General features: G+C 38.3%; 1 protein-coding gene across 1 annotated transcript; it reads right to left on the reverse strand.

Moving 5' to 3' along the window:
* Positions 1-836: 836 nt before the first annotated feature.
* Positions 837-18,709, reverse strand: LOC104591637 (trihelix transcription factor GT-1-like). Its single transcript, XM_010250570.3, has 5 exons — positions 17,424-18,709; positions 9,821-9,859; positions 3,054-3,185; positions 1,511-1,738; positions 837-1,397 (listed from the first exon to the last, which is right to left on the reverse strand). Exons 1-5 carry the CDS (start codon positions 17,947-17,949, stop codon positions 1,183-1,185), a joined length of 1,140 nt encoding a protein of 379 aa, XP_010248872.1. The 5' UTR covers positions 17,950-18,709; the 3' UTR covers positions 837-1,182.
* Between the last annotated feature and the right edge of the window lie 1,373 nt (positions 18,710-20,082).

Genomic DNA, 20,082 nt, shown 5'->3' on the forward strand with positions numbered 1-20,082 from the left:
CAAGTAAAATCTGGATCCAATTATAATATAATATTTATTGATCTTAATATATAAATTGTATGTAATTATATTTAAAGTTATAAAATATATTTTTTATATTATATTATATATGAATTTATATATAATAAATTCAGTATGTATATTTTATTGATTTATCTTATATAAAAATTGAAAAGTAATTAACTTTTTTTGTATTTTAAAATTTTAAAGCGGAATTGGATTAAATCTTATTCCGATCCGAATTTGTTAGGATTCAAATTCGAATTCAAGGTATTTAAATCTGATTGGATTCAAATGCAGGCTTTTCATAATCGGATCTGAGTTGGACTTTACTGAATCCAATTACAGCACTAACTACGAGATCGTATCACGTCCCCACCCCGCTCAACTCTCATGTTTGAGGTTTTCGCGAATCAAAATTACAACTATAAATTTTAATGAATTTTCATTAGTTAGTGCACGCCTTGGTACAAGGTATTAAGGGGGGCATTCTTTTTGTAAATTTTGAGAGGGAGAAAAATTGGTGAATGAATTTTACATTTTTTTTTTCAAACTTATATAAGGATCAAGGATCAAAGAAAATTTATTTTCCTGTGTATCACTTACCGAGAACTGAAAGTGCTTCTGCTGAATGATGACGATGAAGGTGTTTCTGAACTTCTGAGTTGTGAATTGAAAATGAAAGAACCATAAATTGGTGGTTTTTACAACTGTTCAAAGTTACTTTTAACCCTTTGCAAAATGAGGGTGGATACGCTCCTTTTTAAGCTCCAAACTGTACATCCAACCTTTACTCAAGCTGAAGCTTTGAGTGCAAGATGTATAAAACCCAAATCGATACAACATCTCTTCTTTTTAGTCTTATTGGGCAACACTGCTCATGTCTCTAGTAAATGATGATGATGGGCCACCAGAGGTTTCATCAAAGGAAAGGACTATACACAATTGGGCAACACTGCTACAAGTTGTGGCGCGAAGATCATAATAAATGTAGAAGTAAAACCACTGACAAAGCAACCATGGTCAGGAAGCTCAGTACAGTAGTGGGGTAATAGCAAGTTGTAGTGCAAACATTACACTAAATTGCATCTCAAGGAAGGGCATCAATGCACATCGAAATCCCTAAAAATTATTTCTGAAAGCTTTGATGCCTTGATAGTAAGGATTTCCAAAGCAACATTTCTAGTCCCCCAGTAGTCGCACACCCTGATACATAGCACCAGGGCGGAGATCATCCAGTGTATCAACGCTTCTGAAGCCGCTTAACTCCCTCAGACCTACCCAACCACGTCTAGTAAGGAAATCACGGAAATCATCTTCGGTGTATAGTGTCTTCTCTTCGGTACGAACAGGTAGCCGGTCCGATTCATCATAAAGACAAACTTTGATTGTCAATCCTGTAACCAAGATATCAGAATTAGCCTAGAAAAGAAGCCAATTCCCTTACCTGGAAAGAAATTCAAAATCTTAACAAAGTTGTCAAGAAAAAGAATTCAGGTTACCCACTTACCCTCATCGAGCTGAAGGGTGTAATTTCCCACCGGCATGTCCCTGTCAAGGCTCCGAACAACCTCATCTTCATCCTCCAACCAAAATGCTCGCTTAGTCCTTAACCCAAATGCAGACTTAATTGCCTCCTTAATTGCATCTGCAGTGCCATCAATGCCAATCCTTCTAGTGTAGTCCCCCCACTTGACTGATATAACCCTCCCTCCATAAGAGGAGTGGCTCTCCCCACCTACAAAAGAAGAATGAAAATTACTAAAATCTCTCAACAACTTGTGTCAAAATGTAGTTCTGAAGCAAGGTAGAAAACTCGACTGATATAACTCAAAATGTTGCTTAATGACCAAACCCAGAACTGAAAAACGTTCTGAATAAAGAAGTAGCAATGATTGCATTCAAAATCATAATATAATTACATCTAATTTTCCATCATACAGTTATACAATGCCTTGGCTGCACCATCACCAATAATTTTCTTGTGAGTGAAGTTCTTGTTCTCAAACATGCACCCACAAACATGCTTTGGACTTCAGGCTAAGTTTGGAAAGAGTGCAAATACAAGGTTTAGAAATACAGTTTGGAAAGAATGCAAAACCTTGTATGTGATATTTCTAAAACCTTGTATTTGCACTCTTTCAAACTGAGCCTAGGCACAAATAAGCATGGCACTCATGCTCTTTGTGCTGCAACATCGAGATCAAGTCACCTGATTTCAAGTTAAATAAGATACCATGTTTTAAACATGTCTGCTTTCTGAGGAAATGGCAATTGACAACAACCTGAGATTTTTACACCAGAATTGGCCAGATTTACAATAGAATTTGACTTGAGCCCTATCCAAAGAATGTGATCCATAGGTTGGCCAGTGAATCCATCTCACTAATTTGTCCAATTCATGTGACGCTCAGCCAAGTTCATATCTTGGATTCTCACTGTAGCTAAGTTAGATTTATTTAACAAATTAATATAATCTACCGATTTCAAGGATCTTATTCAATTGTATTATAATTGATTTTCCACATCAACAAATTAGAAACTCTCAAAACAAGTTTACATCATATCTCTAATTTTAGATTAAATTTATTTACTGTATTTTACTACCTATACGCAGCATTCTTTTATGCTGGCCATATAAATAGAAACTTCCTTGTCTCTTTTTGGTTAAGGTAGAAAGTATGAAAGAGAAATTTTCAGGCTGGTTATACACGTAAGCATTGTTGGAAGTTATATTGGAATATCAAGTAATGGAAATAGATCTCATCAACCAAATGGTAGGTACTTGCTATGAAATACAAATCAGTTTGAACGAACTCATTCATGATTCATTCTGCTGGGAAAACAACAATTTGGCAACCAAACTCCGGACATCAAAATTATTTCCAATTTGGATCCCCCAACCCCCACCTTTTACCAAGCCAGACAACAAATGACTTTGAGTATAATCATAATATATAGCCTCTTGACCCATGATTACTTCCTACACTGCTACACAGTCTATAATGGAAAAAATTGTTATCATACTTCAGAATATAACTAGATAGCATTACCATTTCCAGGAGTCTCTCTCCAATTCCATGGGGGAACTCCAGTAGCTGCAACTGCATCAGCTGTAGTGATGGCCAGAGGATGTCCATCATGATCCAAACGCCTTTCAAGGTTAAGTGTTGACCTTCCAGCAGCTATACTTCAAGTAAATACAGCTCCCATTAACATCTTAAAACAATTGAGTAAATGACAGCATAAATCATTTAACAGGAAAGAAAACTGTATGATGCTGGAAAGGAACTGTAAAAATTTAATTATAACTTGTAGATCGATATATCCTCTACAATTTATGCACTGCAGTATGGCCAAGCATTCATGTAACCCACCCCATATAGTTTGGACAAGTCTTTTTGAGATGACGTTTTACAATCTATGAAGAAATTTTAAGGTAAATGGATGTAAAAGGACATTATAAAATACCTACTTTTATATCTTCATCATATTCAACAAAATTGTGATAAAAAATATTTTTTTTGTCAATGATAGAAATAGAAAAAACACCAAAGAAAAGATTATCCAATATCTACTTGAAACCTGATGATCGAATCAAATAGTTCAGTGATTCAAGTGGCTGGTTTATAAGACAGTTGACAGTGATAACTGATCCAACCAGCTGGTTCAACATGTGATTGATCAAAATGGATAAGTCACTAAGATAGTCACATAGCCAACCACTCAATCAGTCTAGACCATCCGGTTCGCTAAACCATTGGCAAGGTCAACCAGTTCAGCCGCAGATTTGCTAACTAGAAGGTTACATTTTTTCTGTTTGGATGATGCAGGAAACCTCAAAGTTCAAAATTGTGACAAATGCATGCATATGTTGCAATAATGTGAGAAATAAGAATTTCAGACCCTAACATAGACTTGTTTGGGCTTGCCTCGAGGGGAATGGTACAAAGGCGACTCATAGAATCAAGAATGCAATATGTTTTACATCACATTAGCTACTTGAGGCAATGCAATTAAAGAAAAAAAGAGATTGTGGGTTTTACATGTTTGAAAATGCTTTATATGTTTGCTTTTATTTTTAAATTTTCATTTGAATACGCTTTACATGCTATGTTTATGTATTTTAATTTTAGATACTAGGTTTTTTAAAACATTTATTTTAAAATTTAAGTTTATATTTTTTTATTAACATTATGTTTAATTTTTTTGAATTTTTTGCATTTTTTTAATTTTCTGATTTTTTTTTTATTTTTTAGCCTTTTTTTTGTAATTTTGCGCCTTGCTTAAAAAGGTGAGCGCCTTGCCTTGCGCCTTGTGCCTCAGGCACAAATTGGCCCTTGCGATTTTTTGTGCCTTGTGCATTTAAAACCCTGACCTCACTACAACCCTCTTTCAAGAGGCACATACTTGGTATGACTTGTGCTTTGGTCCATGCATGCACCTTTTATAAGCAGTGTTTTAAGGTGTTAGAGGTAGGTATAGGCCTAGAAGAACACATCTAGGCAAGGCATGCCATATACCTTAGGTCCTTGGGGTGTACACATCAAACGGCTTTTGTACAAGGCATGCACCTTTGGTACACCTCATCCCTCCCTTCTCTTGAGGAGGCTTACGCCTCTTGCATTCTCACCTGATTCCTCTGAGTAGTGGAATGCCTCACGTCATGCCGTGTTTTAAAACATTGTTGGTACTTGTGTACCAGCAATCATTTATTAACTTTGAAGTAGTAGAAGTTCGTAATCAGCAAAAAATAAGAAGATGAAAGCAAAAGAGGAAATTAGGGTTTCAGTAGTAGGAGAGAAGAGAACCCAAGAAGAAGAAGAGAAATAAAAGGCCCACAAATGAGCAACTGACAACACTTCCCATCAATTTGGGAATATATGTTAATCCTTACCAACTTGCATAGATCCAATGTTTTTAAAGTGCAAGGGCCATTTTGCGCCCGAGGCACGCAAGGCCAAAAATGCTAAAAAATGCAACGCATTTACTTAAGTGAAGATATCAGCCCTAAAATGTGCCTCGCCTGTGCGTCTAGACACGTTTTTAAATCATTGCATACATCATGCTCTAACTTGTTCCTTGCAACTCCTTTAGTGAAGATATCAGCCAACCATCTCAGATGAGACAAAAGGCAACCAAATCTCTCTTGACGATACCCTGTCCCTAATAAAATATCTATCCACTTCAATGTGTTTAGTCCTATAATGCTGAACTGGATTATGTACTATAATTATTAATGTATGATTACCACAATATAACATCATAGGCTGCTCTACATTGATACCCAGCTCTCCTAAAAGAGATCAAAGCCAAAGTAACTCAGATACACCATGAGCCATAGATCTATACTCAACTTTTGCACATGATCTAGCCACAACTGACTGCTTGCTTTTCCAGGAGACAGAGCTCCCTCCTGCCCAAGCTACATTTGTATAGGCTTCCAACTTGACAGTTGACAAGACCATGATTAGCAAACAATACACCTCGACTTGGATGTTTCTTCAAATAAGCAGCTTTTCTATCAACGGCTGCCCTATGTGAAGTCCGAGGAGCATGCATATACCAATTCACTACACTTATACTGCATAGGTGTCAGCTCGTGTCATCATGCATAAATGTAACAATTTTCCTACCAATTGTTGATACCACCCAACATCTTTAACCAATTCCCCATCAGAGGCACTAATCCTATGATTTTAATCAATTGGAGAATTAGCTAGTTTACACCAAGCTTCCTTGTCTCTTACAACAAGTCTAGGACATAATCACATAATGAAATAAAGATCCCATGTTTACACCTTGCCACTTCAATTCCCAAAAATTATGAGTTCTCCTAGGTCTTTAATCTCAAACTCCTGTCACAAAGTCTTCAAGGATGAAAAATAAACTTCAAGTGACTTATCCCCCAACTTCAGATTGTAGAGATTCTATTACTTGATGTATCTTATTAGTATAGTCCCTATTGTATATTACATTACTTGTATTCTTTATTCCTTTTTCTCTTTCAACCATATATCGGCATTCTTGTAATTGTTCATATTCTTTAATATAAAAGAGGCCCTTTGGGGTGGGGTCAACTATTCTTGACACCCCTGAATTCTCTTGCTCTCATTCTTGTTCAAATTGAAAAAAAAATCCCTATATAGCCTGAAACAGGCTCCCCGTGCATGATTTGAATGCTTTCGAGATGCTGTAGTTGCTGCTAGATGTAGCTAGAGCTCCTCTAATCACTCTCTCTTTGTTAGGCGACTGCTTCAGGGTATTATCATTCTTCTATTGTATGTTGATGACATGTTGACTAGGAAAGATGATGAAGGTATTTGTGAGTTGAAGTCCTTAGTTCATAATTCCTTCCACATGAAGGACTTGGGCCCCCTCACCTATTTCTTGGGTCTGGGAGTTCATTATAGTGATTGGGGGTATTTTGTTTGTCAGCAAAAATATGTCTCTTACCTTGTTAAAGTTGCTAACATTACTGATGACAAACATATTGACACACCTCTAGATCTGAATGTTAATTTATCTAAATCTGAAGGTCCATTGCTTCCTAATACTACCTTGTATCGCCAGCTGCGGGGTCTCTCATTTATCTCTCTATGACTCAACTTGATATTTCTCATGTTGTTCAGGTTATCGATCAATTTGTTTGTGCTCCTCATCAGCTCATATGACTATTGTTCATTAAGTCATTTGTTATCTTAGAGGCACGACTTCGTAGGGATTGTTCTTCTCCCCCTCCTCACCTATTCAATTGAGAGCATATGTTGATGCAAATTGGGCTGGTTGCCCTGACACCCACAGGTCCACTTCTGGGTGGTGTGTCTTTATGGGTGATTCACTCATCTATTGGGAGTGTAAGAAGCAATAGCAATCTCCAAGTCTTACATTGAAGCAGAGTATAAGGCAGTGTCTTCTATTTGCAGTGAGATTGTTTGGCTACAGTCTCTCTTTATGGATCTTGGTACTCACCTTCCAACTCCTATTCCTCTCTATGCAAACAATATGAGTGCTATTAAGATTGCATCTAACCTTGTCTTCCATGAGAGGACTAAGCATATCGAGGTGGACTATCACTTTATTCGAGATCTTTTTGTTGTTGGATCTATATCAATTCCTCACATAGCCTCAGACATGCATGCTGATATCTTCACCAAGGCTATGACTACAGCTCGACACCTCTTTCTTGTAGGCAAACTGATGCTTATGTCTGCACATCAGTTTGAAGGGGAATGTAGAGATTTTGTGACTTGATGTACTTTATTAGTACAATCCCTGTTGTACATTAGTACATTACATTACTTGTATTCTTTATTCCTTTTTCTATTTCAGCCCTATATGGGAATTCTTGTAATTGTACATATTCTTTAATATAAAAGAGATTCTTTGGGGTGGGTCGATTATTCTTGACGCCCCTGAGTTCTCTTGCTCTCTTTCTTGTTCGAACTAGTAGATTAACACAGGCTATTCACCCGACTCCTCAACTGGTAGGCACAAGCCACTTTCATGGCCTGAATTCTGTTTTGGTGTTTATCTATGAGAAGTTCTTACTAATGTAGCTGCATGAGGTACATAATCAGTCATCATCATATAGTTCTCTTGCACCTATTTGGTATATGATGTATTTAAGGCTCCTAGTTTCTGTGTCCCCAATGATATATCCAATTTCCCTCTTGCACCAATAGCCATCCATGCAGTTTGAGCCCATTCTTAGTAGTTTGCACCATCCAATTTCACAATAGTTATTAATCCCGCATTCTGGGTGTCTCCAACACCTACCAGAATCATCCATAATCACTGGCAGACTTCTGGTCACTCCCACCAGCATCCATTGCTTTTCAAACAATCTTAAACTCCAAAAGAAGGCAAAGGAAAACTTCCTAGACCAGATCAAACTGATTCTTGGAAAAACAGCGCTAGAAACAACCCAGGAGCCTGGTTAAAGGGTAAATCACCACTTAACCTCTGCAAACACTCCCAGTAAAAATTTCTAGGCAGATCAATCTGAGGCCCAAAACAACAAGAAACTCCAAGGGGAAAAGGTCTGAGAAGAATTCTACACTAAAACCCTAACCCAAGAAGGTCCACCAATTCCTCTAGAGAGGTCAAAGACTCCAGCAGCGGATCTCCAAGAAAGTGTCATTGTGTCAAAGAATTGAAAGGGCACCAAAACTGAGAGCAATCAGCCTTCTTCTTATTCCATGCAGTCCGCTGACCCTAAACTAGAATGGAAGCCACTCCAAGGATCCTAATGGAGCTCTTGTACCAAGTAGAAGTAGGTAATCAGTAAAAAATAAGAAGAAAATGATAACAGAAGAGGAAAAAAGGATTCCAGCAGTAGAAGAAAAGAGGAGGAAGAAAACAAGGGAGACATTGTGTTTCTTCTTAATTGATCTCTAATCCCTAACCCTAAAATAGAATGAACTACAACCAAAATCATAAAAACCAGCCTCTTTATATACTGGGCAAAAAATTCAGGCCATCAGTGTTCCCTCCAAACCCCCTGCATGGACTTGTTTGGATTTGCCTTAAGGGCCCCTGAAGAGATATTAGTGTAAGGCACCAACCTCCTAGGATTAGGAATGCCAGAAACCTGACATCATACTAGCTATTTTAAGTAATGCAACTAGGAGATAGACAAACACATTCAGAACTTCACATGCTTTAGATGTTGAGTGCTTCAGGCACTTCAGAACAATCCACATTTGTTTTCTTTCACTTTCACATTAAACTTGTTTTATATTTTATGTTTATGTATTTTGTTTTGAGCTTATAAGCTTTTAAAAATAATTAATTATTTAATGTACTAGTGCCTTTATTTATTTTTTATTTTTTAAAAAATCTGCACCTTGATTTGTCTAGGTGTGCACATCCCCTTACACATCAGGCAGTAAAAGGCACTTGTGTTTTTCTTCGATTTTAGCTTTTAAAACATTGCACTACATATATAGAAATGAAACCAATAGAAGGATTGAATTTTTCTGACGCAATATATAGCTATGCCATTGATGGTAAACCAAAATATTCCTTAATCCATCATCATCATCATCAAAAAATATTTGAATTTATATATATGCATTCTGTTTGATTAGTTGAGAACAATGATATCTTGGACTTAAAAATGACATCATCAGTCAACTAATAACCTAGATATTAATAATTAGCACAAAGCAAACAGAAATCCATCTCACCTTATTGTGACATCCAATTTCTTTATTTGCTTCTTTCTCTTCTAATTGGAGATTTTCCTTCTTTTTTTTCTTTGCTTTTTTTGTTCTAATTGCAGTGTGTCATTGGTACCAAAGCACATGTAGAAACAAATTCAGACTTCTCTCAACAATATAGAAGACACATATTATCCATGCTACTTTAGGAACGAACCAATTAACCAAACTGGATAAATGCCAACTTGTCCATCATAAAAACCATAACATATACACAATTTTTGTTCATGAATATTCGTAAGAAGATCTGATTGAGATATTTGGGTTGCACAGTTCCTGACTCTGTTGGTTGTAATGGGTGTATTTGTTTACTTTTTCTTAAGACAATACTTTAAACTTTTTTTCGATAAATAACGAATAACAATACTTTAAACTTTTCTCACAAAAAAAAAAAAAGAATATGAACCATAACATATGAGTAAGCTTTACCACAACCGAATGAAGTTTATCAAAAGAAACCCAATAATAGAACCTGTAACTCATTAGTCCAAATTACACAACCTACTCTGTCAAGTAAATTATAAAAGCATACTACCAAAAAAAGAATTCAGAGATGAAGAAAGAATTTTAACACCCAAATAAAATTTCAACAGTACCTTCCACGGAACCAAAAGGAATGCTAGCATCTTCAAGACCTAAGAACCAAGAACAGTCAAACAATTGTCAGAATAGATGTTGAAGCCTTCTGAAAGCAAAAAGATTTTAATATGCTGCTAAAAAGTTTTGCTTAAACAATAGATTAATAATTCAGATGCAACTCAGACCTGACAGTTTGATAACATAGCCTGAGAGTTTTTAAGGAGTACTCAAAGAGCGAAATCAAGCATACAGAGCTCTATAAAATTCTATTTCCTGACAAACAAAATGCAGTAAATTTGCTGTATGATTTAGGGACTTTGGACTGATCCAAAAAAGGGATTTGGGCCATGGTCAGAATGCACATATCCTGAACTCTTGAACCAGATCCAGGATGCTCTATAAAGCTAAACTTACCAGCCATAAGTCATAAAAATACAATCAGGCTAAGGTTGTACTTAAGTGTTCACCATGAAAATAGACCCATAGGACAAGTATATACATAATTAGGAAATCAATTGGGGAGGAAGAGAACAATTTGTTTCCGAAACTAAAGCCTGACATTGCAAATATATTTATGCATTCTACCAGGAAAATCATATTTATTAGCATCACAATAATCATTATCAGCTGCATTTTCCAACCTGCCCTTCTTTTCTAAGTTGAAGTGGTTCTTTTTCATGCAATGTTTCTTTATTAGTCAGACAGGAGTGACAAATAGATGGTTTGGCTTGGGTTGGATGTGGGTTGAAGATCGAACCATCCACCAACTACCCACACCAACTAATAACCCGTATTTCTAACATTGTACATGGGCTGCAACCCAACCTAACCGACTCATTTTGGCCCATTTAATTTTTTTTGGATGATTTAAACTTATGTAAATTAATCCTTCATCTCCCAACAGGATTGGTTACATGAATCCTGTTTCACCATTCCATTCTGTTCAGTACCATATCCATCATTAAATTATGGTGCTTAAATCATTTCTCACTATTTCCATCCAGGTCTTCTTTGGCTGCCCCTAGCTCTTCTAGCCCCCTCAACTTGTAGCAGAATACTTCTTCTAACAGGTGCTGTAAATGAATCCTTAGTAAGGAAAAAAAACTGTGGGTTTCTCATAGTGTTGCATTGCATGTCACTACCACATGTTGGCTGAAAGGGTTCATTGATGGAGCACTTATTTCTGTAAAGAAAATTGGTTGAATGAATTCGTCGGAACTTCGAGGGAGAAAATACGATGTGGTTTTAAAATCTAACCTGAAGGGTTGGTTTGTGGCTGTAACTGAGGTCTGTGGCAATAATAGAAAATATTTGGTATGTCTTCCCAAAGGAAAACAGGGATCGGGGTGGAGGTTGGTTACTCAGAAGGATGGGAGAGGAGACTGGTGTTGGAAGCAGGTAGAGATGTTTTGGACTGGAGGATTATTTTGAATGTTCTGAAAAAGAAACTTCAAGTGGTTACAGGTGTGTAGGTCATCCCTTTTGATAAAAGAAGAGCATTTTTGGTTGTTGGAGACAGAATAGTAGAGTTCAATAGCTTTGAAACAGAGCTGGGAGTGATATTGGTGCAGAGTTGGACAATCTCCTGCAATAGTAAGGAGCTTCACAATGGAGCCTTTGCTATCAGGTTATTCGTACTTCCTTTCAACCTCTAGAAGAAGACAATTCTGGAAAAGATAACGGCGGCGATTGGAGGAGTCTTCATCTCTTGCAGCATGACGAATTTCCGCTATGCAATAGTGGAAATCGTCGAAGTGAAGCTGGAAGACGTCCCTCGATCAGTTGAGGTTTTCTCGAAGGGTGTGTGGACGAGGGTTTGGATAACGACGGAACATGAAGTGTCGTTGTGGGGGAAAGGCCGAGATTGAAGATGATGCTGATGTGGTAGGGTGGAGGACACATGGCAGCAAGAGCTTGGACAGGATACTGTCAATGGGCGGGGGGAAAGAGAAATAAGTTTCATTCCTCAGAAAGGAAGAAAACTTTAAGGCCCCATTCGCTTTTCGGTAAGTTACTTACCCGGGTAAATGCAATTACCTAAGTTTTTCCTGGGAAACACTTACCCAAGTAAGTGCATTTACCCATGTTCTTTTATTTCCCAGGTAAATAAGGCAATGACCATTTTAGTCATAGAAATCCATTATTAAAAGGGGCATTTTTGTCCCATTCAAGTGTTGGCAACTTTCCACCTATGTGGGAAAGTTATTTACCCACCTAGGAGATGGGTATCACTTTCCTCACTTTCCCAAGAAAGTGATACCCAGGAAAATAAACTTTCCCTAGTCCCCACATAAAGCTGAAAAAGAACATGGGATCCTTGGTCAATGGGAACCAAAATCCCATTGACCAACTTTCCCCCCTCTCCAAATCCAAAAAAAAGAACACCCCCTAAATGATTTTGAGAAGGGGGAAATGAGGCTCAAGAAAAGGAAGAGGATGCCCTCTTCAAATTCGGGTACCCAATTTGACCCAAATAGGTTTTGTTATAATACAAGCAAAAAGAATGGGTCAGGTTTCAGGGGAGAGTACTCCGAACTTAGCGGAATTCTGAGGTCTTTTAGCAACGTGCTGGATAATCCCAGCAAGTCTTCAATTAAAACTATTGGTTACAACTCTGGTATTTCGAGTTTGACACAAAGGAAGACGAGAGATGTTGCTACCTTTGAACAATGCAGTCCCTTGTAGAATTTATACTGCCCAAAAGAAATCCAGAAGAAAGTTCAGGTCTACATCATCGAAGAGCAAAGAAGCAAGGTGGAAAAATGGTTCAAGAGAAGGAAGGGTGAGTGGCGACAAGAGAAAGTCTCCTGGCTTAGCAGACCAAACTTTAAAGGAGTGGATTAACAAGGAGAAGATATTCGAATGTGGCTAGAGAAAAAAAAAAAGGAGATGAATGGATTTGGGTGATAGCTGAGTATGACAAAAATGGGAGGAAGAGGATAGTAGGTGGAAAAAGGAAAGACTTTCGACGACTACCCATATTTTCCAGCAATTGGTGATGTCGGGCATTTTCCTCAAGTTAGCAAGGAGCTTGTCAAGATTTGTGGCTTCTCCAAGCCTGGAGATGCAGTTGAGTTGCCCCTAGAGGCTAGATATGAATTTGAAAAATCAGACGTGACAACACCAAAATTTTTTGTCTCTGCAGAATCAGAGAGGTGGAAGGGGGAGGAGACAATATGCTAGCGCTGATGTAGAGCTGGAGATTGAAGGTGAGGCTACAGGAAAGGAAGTGTCTCATGGTGAAGAATTCCCTGAAGGACAGGGTGAAAACCTTGTAGAGGATAGACTACCCCACATGGAGGTTAAGGTTGGAAGGGTGGGCATCGATTTGGGTAGAGGAAACAATTTTCAGGAGGAGGAGGAACAGATTAATGAGATGACCAAAAAGAAGTCACGTAATTCGAGAAATCATAACATCGCACATGTGACGAAGATTTTTTCAAGGCACTCGGCTTGGCAAGGCTGGGACCTTAAAAAAATACAAATGGGTGTACAAGAGGAAAAGAATGAGACATAATGGGACATCTGGTACAGATCATAGGGAGACAACAAAGCAAATTCAGTTTTCGGCCCCCCCTCAGACGAAGTAACAACAGGAAGGTGAGATAAGTGGGGTCGTGCCTGATTCTGGTGTGAACAGGTTTCTGCAAAGTAGTGATATTATTGATAGAGAGTCAGGTGATGTAGTTCTCTAGAGATTAGGGGAGAGAGAGGATGCGATCGGGAGAACAAAAGAAGAAAAACAAGGAGAAGAAGGAGAAGTTTCAAAGACTGGGGACAAGAATAGAGAGAGAGAGCGCAGAACAGATTCAAAAGGACCAAGAAGTCAAGGAATTAGTACAAAATGGAAAGGTGAAAATCAAAAAATTGGTGGAGAGGGAGGTCGAGATAGGAAAGTCTCTTGGTTTCGTTTTTTGGGGAGGGGAAGGATTCGCGAAAATAGCATTTGGGAAGTTTGAAAAAATGAAAATAGAGAGAAAAAGAAAAAGGAAGAATACTTAGAAAAAAAGGGGTGGGACGAGGAAGGGGGAGAAGAGGAGGGATTGGCCAAGATTGAGTGATATTGGAGTTGGTGGAAAATAGGGAGATGGGGAGGAAGATGAGGTTTCTTAGCTGGATGGTGAGGGGTATGAGAGAAGGAAGGAGGGAGGAGAATGGGCAGAGCATTGAATTTGATACGAAGATCAGGCAATTTGATTAAGTCTCTAAAGTTGTTTTGATTGCAAATTTCTGGAATTTACTTGTTTTACAGCCTTGCAATGCAGATCCTTTTCATTTTAAAGCTTTGAGATTGTATCTGGTACGTCATCTAGACAACCAAGGGTGTTAAGATGTAATTTTTTCTTTTAATGAATTTTTTTTCTTGATTCTTCAAAAAAAAAATGTCACTACCAGGTGGTTCAACCTAAACACACAAAATTGAACTTGATTAAAAATTAGAGGGAGAAAGGAGAGAGAAAATCAGTAGGAGAGAAAAGAAAAATAGAAAGGAGAGTGCAGGGGAGACAAAGAAATGAGAGGAGAGAGAGAAACAAGATGAGAAAAGAGAGGAAAGAAATGATTTGAGAGAGAAGAGAGAAGGGAGAGAGGAGAGAGGGGAGAAGGGAGAGAGAGTTTAGCAGAGAGTAATGTATGTGAATTTTTTCATGTAGTTGACCCAATGGATACCCATAACACAATGATTTTTATTTGACCGAATGGGTGGTTCAACCATTCAACCCATATTCGGCCCATGGCTTATATGGGTGGATTAGAAATTGCCACTAATAGTCACAACAGGCTGGTTTTGAAAGATTATAAGATGTCCAGACAATAGAGGAATCTGGAAAATTGCATTAGCATAATCTGCATGTTTGCATATTGACCCTAGAAGTAACAAAAGTTGAAGATTAATGATGATTCTTCATAATTTTTTTGGCAAACAGGCTGATGGTAGCATTGTTCTTCCAAAAAGCATCAAATCTTCTAAGGATCTTCCTTTTCCTAGTGTCAGCATTGAAGATGATTATAAGAAATTCTAGAAGCTCAATTTCCAATGATGGTTCTATGTATTTACAATGGATATGGCACTAAAGTCTAAACAGAACAGTGGCAAACAGGATTCATGTAGCCGACCCCATATAGTTGGGAATAAGGCTTAGATGACGATGTTTCCATGTATTCACAACTTTCTCATGCTATGCATGTTATATGATATATGGCCTCTCAAATGAACATCTCCTTCTCACAGCTTCAACATTTAGGTAATACATTGGATGTCTCTCTTTCCAAGGAAGGATCCATGGGATAATTTGTATAATGGAGGAGGCTTTGATGTGGCTTTTTGGCCCTCTTACTAGCCTCCGGGTGTGGATATTTAGGCTCTTTGGTTTTTAAGGTTATTATTTCTTCATCATCTATCAGGAGAAAACATAGTTAGTAATAGAATCAGTAAGAAACCAAACTTTTGAAGGATTAATAGTTCTGGTTGATGGTTAGAAACTTAGAGCAAAGGAAAAGGACAAAATACATGGTAGCAATAAAACCCAATACCCCACAGGTTTCAGTTTCAAGGAGGAATACAAGTCACATGACAGACAACACGGACAAGATGTAGAAAATAAATAGGATATAAATTTCATAACAATTACCCAGACACACCATTACAAAAAGTAAATCTTATTTGAAGCTTATTGAATACCATATTTCTACAATGCCATGTCCATGTGATGCTCAATCTATAAGAACATGTTAGCAATTAGCTAAAATATTTCACTAGGATCATATTCAAACCCATGGTCTTGCACTTCTCAACCCAAGATTTTACCATTGCACCAAGCAATGACCCCTGCCAAAGTTTTCATCATTTTGTCAAACACTTGATGTCCAAAAACCTCGTGAAATTGTGGATTTCATTGAACCAATTTACCAAACAAGTGAGGCACAAAATCAAACTCCTTAAAAATCCATGACATATAAAAGCGGCTTACAACAATATGGTGTATGGCAAATGGTTAATGATGCAACTGGGTAAGGCCTTATCGTATCAGTTTTAAGCTCAGGTGAAGTGCCTCCTTCCCACCAAACAAAAGACAAAAAAGTTTGACTCATTATAAGTTTACTCCAGCAAATTCATTTGATATAAGACAAGCTTCAACTAGTACTGTGTGTGACAATTAGGATTTGATATAAGACAAACTTCAACTAGTACTGGCTCAATAAGTTCTTTTTTATCACCAACTCCTCAATAAGTAACAAATTACATGCCTCCTTTCACATTAGTGAAATGAAACTTTTAAGTGTTCACTGCCTTTTCATTTACCTTCCTTGAGAGGTGAAATTCTTCTATGTAGTATGAGACTACCTACAGCTACCCCCTCCCTTGGGTCAGACAGACTCCAACTTAAGAGTTCTAGATCTATTGTAAGACTCTTCCCCAGATTCACTGTAATTTTCTATCAGATTCATCTTTCTTCCTCGTCCTCCTCTTATTCCTATCACCTAAAGATTCACAACCCTTCCTTCAGCAATTACATTTTTAGGTACTAGTTACCCTTGAAGTCAACATCTTCATGTTACATAGACAACATAGGAGATGGCCCAACTGATTTGAGAGAGAGAAAGAGAGAGATCTAAGCGTGTGCCAACTTACATGCACACACTCCAGATTTAGGTTCATGAATGGAGCAAGACAGAACAGATGTGCCATATGGTAAAGAAATTTTATTCAACTGAGGTTCTATCATGAACAATAGCTATCCTTTTCTTATTAGATAACTGAGATGTTCTAATATTTTATACCATTCTGATATGTATTAAATTATATGGAAAATAGTGGGTAGTACATAAAGGGATATACTAAATGCACAAATATGAACAATCAGTCCATCCTTTACAAATGAACTACTTGGGTAAAGAGATGGCAACATACCAAAGAAAGCACTACTCTCTTTAATGCATGGGCTACTGAACAAAGAGAGCTCTCCATAACTTTGATAGGCAACATCTCATTCTTTACATAAACTTCAAAAAGGAAAACACAGTAGAATGGTATATCTATAAACATTGCATCGAACAAGGACAAGGAACCAAGCAAGGTGATAGATGTGTAGCTTCATTAGAGGACTGCCTAGCAAGAGTTAAGAGATGTGCAAAATACTTTAAGCGATGGTGACAAGGAAAAAAAGCGTATGTCATATAGATGTTTTGGAGCCTCATCATTCAGAATCAACAGAAGGCAAGCTTCAAGAACAGAACCAATAAATGCTTGAACAAAGCTATGGAGTCCCCCTTCCCTTAAGAACTTTTCAGCGCCTAACGTCTAGGAGGCAAGAAAAAGCAATTGCCATCACTGGTTTTTATTAGGTATATCGAACATGGCTTCAAGGAAACTTTCCAGGCAATGGAATTATTTCTGTAGATAAATATCCAATACTCATTAAAGACTTCAATTAAGGTAATAACCAACACCCACCCAACTTTATCTATGAAATTTCAAGGCTTTATAAAATCTCATCAATTCATTAAGCTAAATTGTTAAAAAAAAAAACCGATGTACAAATTCAAATTCTAGAAAAGGTGTACAAAAGAGTTGTCCCGTGTTGATTAAACAAAATTAAGCAGAAAAGGAAGAACGCGTACCTTTATCTGAGAATTGTATGTAGGAGTCGACCTTAGAAGGCGTGGGACTCTTGTAAGGCGCATTTTTGCTTCTCTCTCTGAGTAATTCCTCCAGTTCCTTGTAGTAAGACATCTTAGCCGAGCCACTACCTCTATCTTGATGCTTTGCCTTCTTGAACTCCTTCAACAAATTCCTCCACTTGTCGGTGCACATGGTTGGTGAACGATCGAAGCCTTTCTCTCTCATCTTTGACGAAATCTGTTCCCAGAGGTGCTTATTCGACTTAGAAGTGTTGAAAAGACTGTCCATTTCTCGGCGAAGACTGATGAGGCTTCGAGTTTCATCCTGGACCCAAGTTTCCGCTCGCTTCTTGGGAGCCTTGACCTCATGGTCTTCTCCACTGCTCTCTGCAAGAATCATCTGTTGCTGCGGCTGCTGCGGTTGTTGCTGGGGCGGCAACCCGCCATTACCAACTACTTCAATCATCATGTCCCTCCCTTCCTCCTTATAGAAATCGATCGGGCGAGGCTTTTCGGACAAATACATGGTTTACTTGTTCTTCTTCCCTAGAGCAAGCATCTAAAAGACAATAGATAGAGAAACAGCAAGAGCGGCTGTTCTAGAGCGTTATAGCGAAAACGAAGTTGTGGGTTTTAAAGAGCACAAAAAAATGAAAACAAAGTCATTGCTTGGGTTTAAAGAATAATCGCTTATAAATGTGAGCGTCGGGGAGAGTGCGGGAACAAGAAAATACTCGAACTCGACAAAGGGAGAGACAAAAATAAGGAACACGAAAATATGTGCTCGTAATCAGCAAATGAAAATAAGGGGGAATGAAGTCATGAACCCATGTTTCGTGTTCAAAAATTGATGCGACCACGACCAGCCATGGAAAAGCATGAGAAACTCTATTGACAGTGGAAGGTAGTGCTAGAAAAAAAAGGAAATGGATAGAGTGGAAACAGAGATGTGGGTATCATAGAGAAACAGATGGCAAGTAAAACCCATATCGAGGATTCTGCGATTGGAGCCGTCAGTCATGGGAAAGAAAGAGAGAGAAACAAAGCCAGAGAGGTCTTCAGAGTGATGAATTGAGGGAGGAAAAAAAATGTTTTTTCCCCTCTTTTTCTCGTTGTATTCGTTTCTGTTTTATATTTTCTTTTTCAAGGTTTTTCAATTCTCAGTCGAGAGAGAGAGAGTGTGTGCAGGAGATGGGGAGGAGTTGAGTTGGACCAGTGGACTTCTCCCTTTTCTCGTGTGAGTGTGTGTTGCGGAACTTGTGCTAGATATTTGTTAAACATAAACTGAGACATTAATAGACGGTGATCAACTGTTTATAAGATCAATCTGAACCGCCAGGCCCCACCAATTTACTTTCTGATCAAGGGTAATTGGATTTGTTGCATTCTTTGGGTAGCATTTGAGTTCATCCCACCAACCCCCCCCCCCCCCCCTAGATTCCAATCCAAGAAAGAAGGATAGCGGACTGTCCTAGATTCGTCCTTTGAAAGAATAGAATAGTCCCACAGCTGTACCCTCCCCATATTGATATATCGCGATCGCCATCTTTGTTTCTTTTTTTGGGTAGACGTGATCATCATCTGAAACAGATCTGTTAGATGGGAGATGGGACCCAGTTGAGGGTGGCTCGGCTGATCACATTTTTTTGCTTGCCCGATTGCGTAGTATCGGTATCCGTTGCCCAACCAAAGTAAAACATCCAATCAGATGGTTAGAATTAGATCATGAACTGAGTTTGACTGTCAGATAAGCAGCAACTGTCCATAGCGTTGACTTAACTTGACCATAGACCATAATTGTACATTGATTTCCAGGGGAGAGGGAGGAGTCAGGAGGGGCTTTGCTTTATCATTTATGAGTCGCAGTAAATTAAGTTACCAACTCAACTCACAATTCGATCTGGGCCGATCTGCAGGGGAGAGACGTGCTTCGTCAGAAATCCATGGATACAACGTGGCAGGCATGCAGACAGCAGCAACACTTGATGGGTCCCACTTTTAACTATGATCTGGACTACTCTATTCGCAAGATGTGCTGCCTTGGCCTGCCCCGATGGGAAGGACGAGATGAGATGAGATGAGATGTTTTTCCTTTTGGCACTTTGCCGTGAACCGCCCAAAGAACAAAACACGGTTGCCTCATTGCCACTTTATCTTCTTGTTGGCAGTAATGAGCTGCAGTTCCAGAAAACGCTAAATTCATCATTGCACCAAATCACGGCTTTCTAATTTTCAAGACATATGGCTTTGAATACCATTTTTTTATGAAAAAAAAAAAGATTCCAAACAAACAGGCTTTTCCTAGAACATTGTTTTTCCCATGCAACACTGATGTGTCACCATTTTCTGAAGAAACGGCATCAATGCCAAACAAATGCCTAAATGGTATTTGTTAGAGCATATCTGACCTGGTCCAGGTGTTAAGACTAACGGCCCATCTGGTCCAAGTGTTTGAATTTTTTTTTTCTATTCCAATTCCAACTACAAATCAAATGGACCATAAGCCTTGCCATATTGGATGATGGGAATGAGATCAATAACCAACCATTTCTGAATGATGACAGTTGGTAACTGTCAAATTTCAATTAGGAATGTCAATGGATGGATGGGTTTTGATACGGGTTCAACAATCTGAACCCAATCCAAAGGATTACCAACC

Source organism: Nelumbo nucifera, chromosome 4 (genome assembly GCF_055504915.1).
Source record: "Nelumbo nucifera cultivar China Antique chromosome 4, China Antique-T2T, whole genome shotgun sequence".
Classification (NCBI taxonomy): Eukaryota; Viridiplantae; Streptophyta; class Magnoliopsida; order Proteales; family Nelumbonaceae; genus Nelumbo; species Nelumbo nucifera.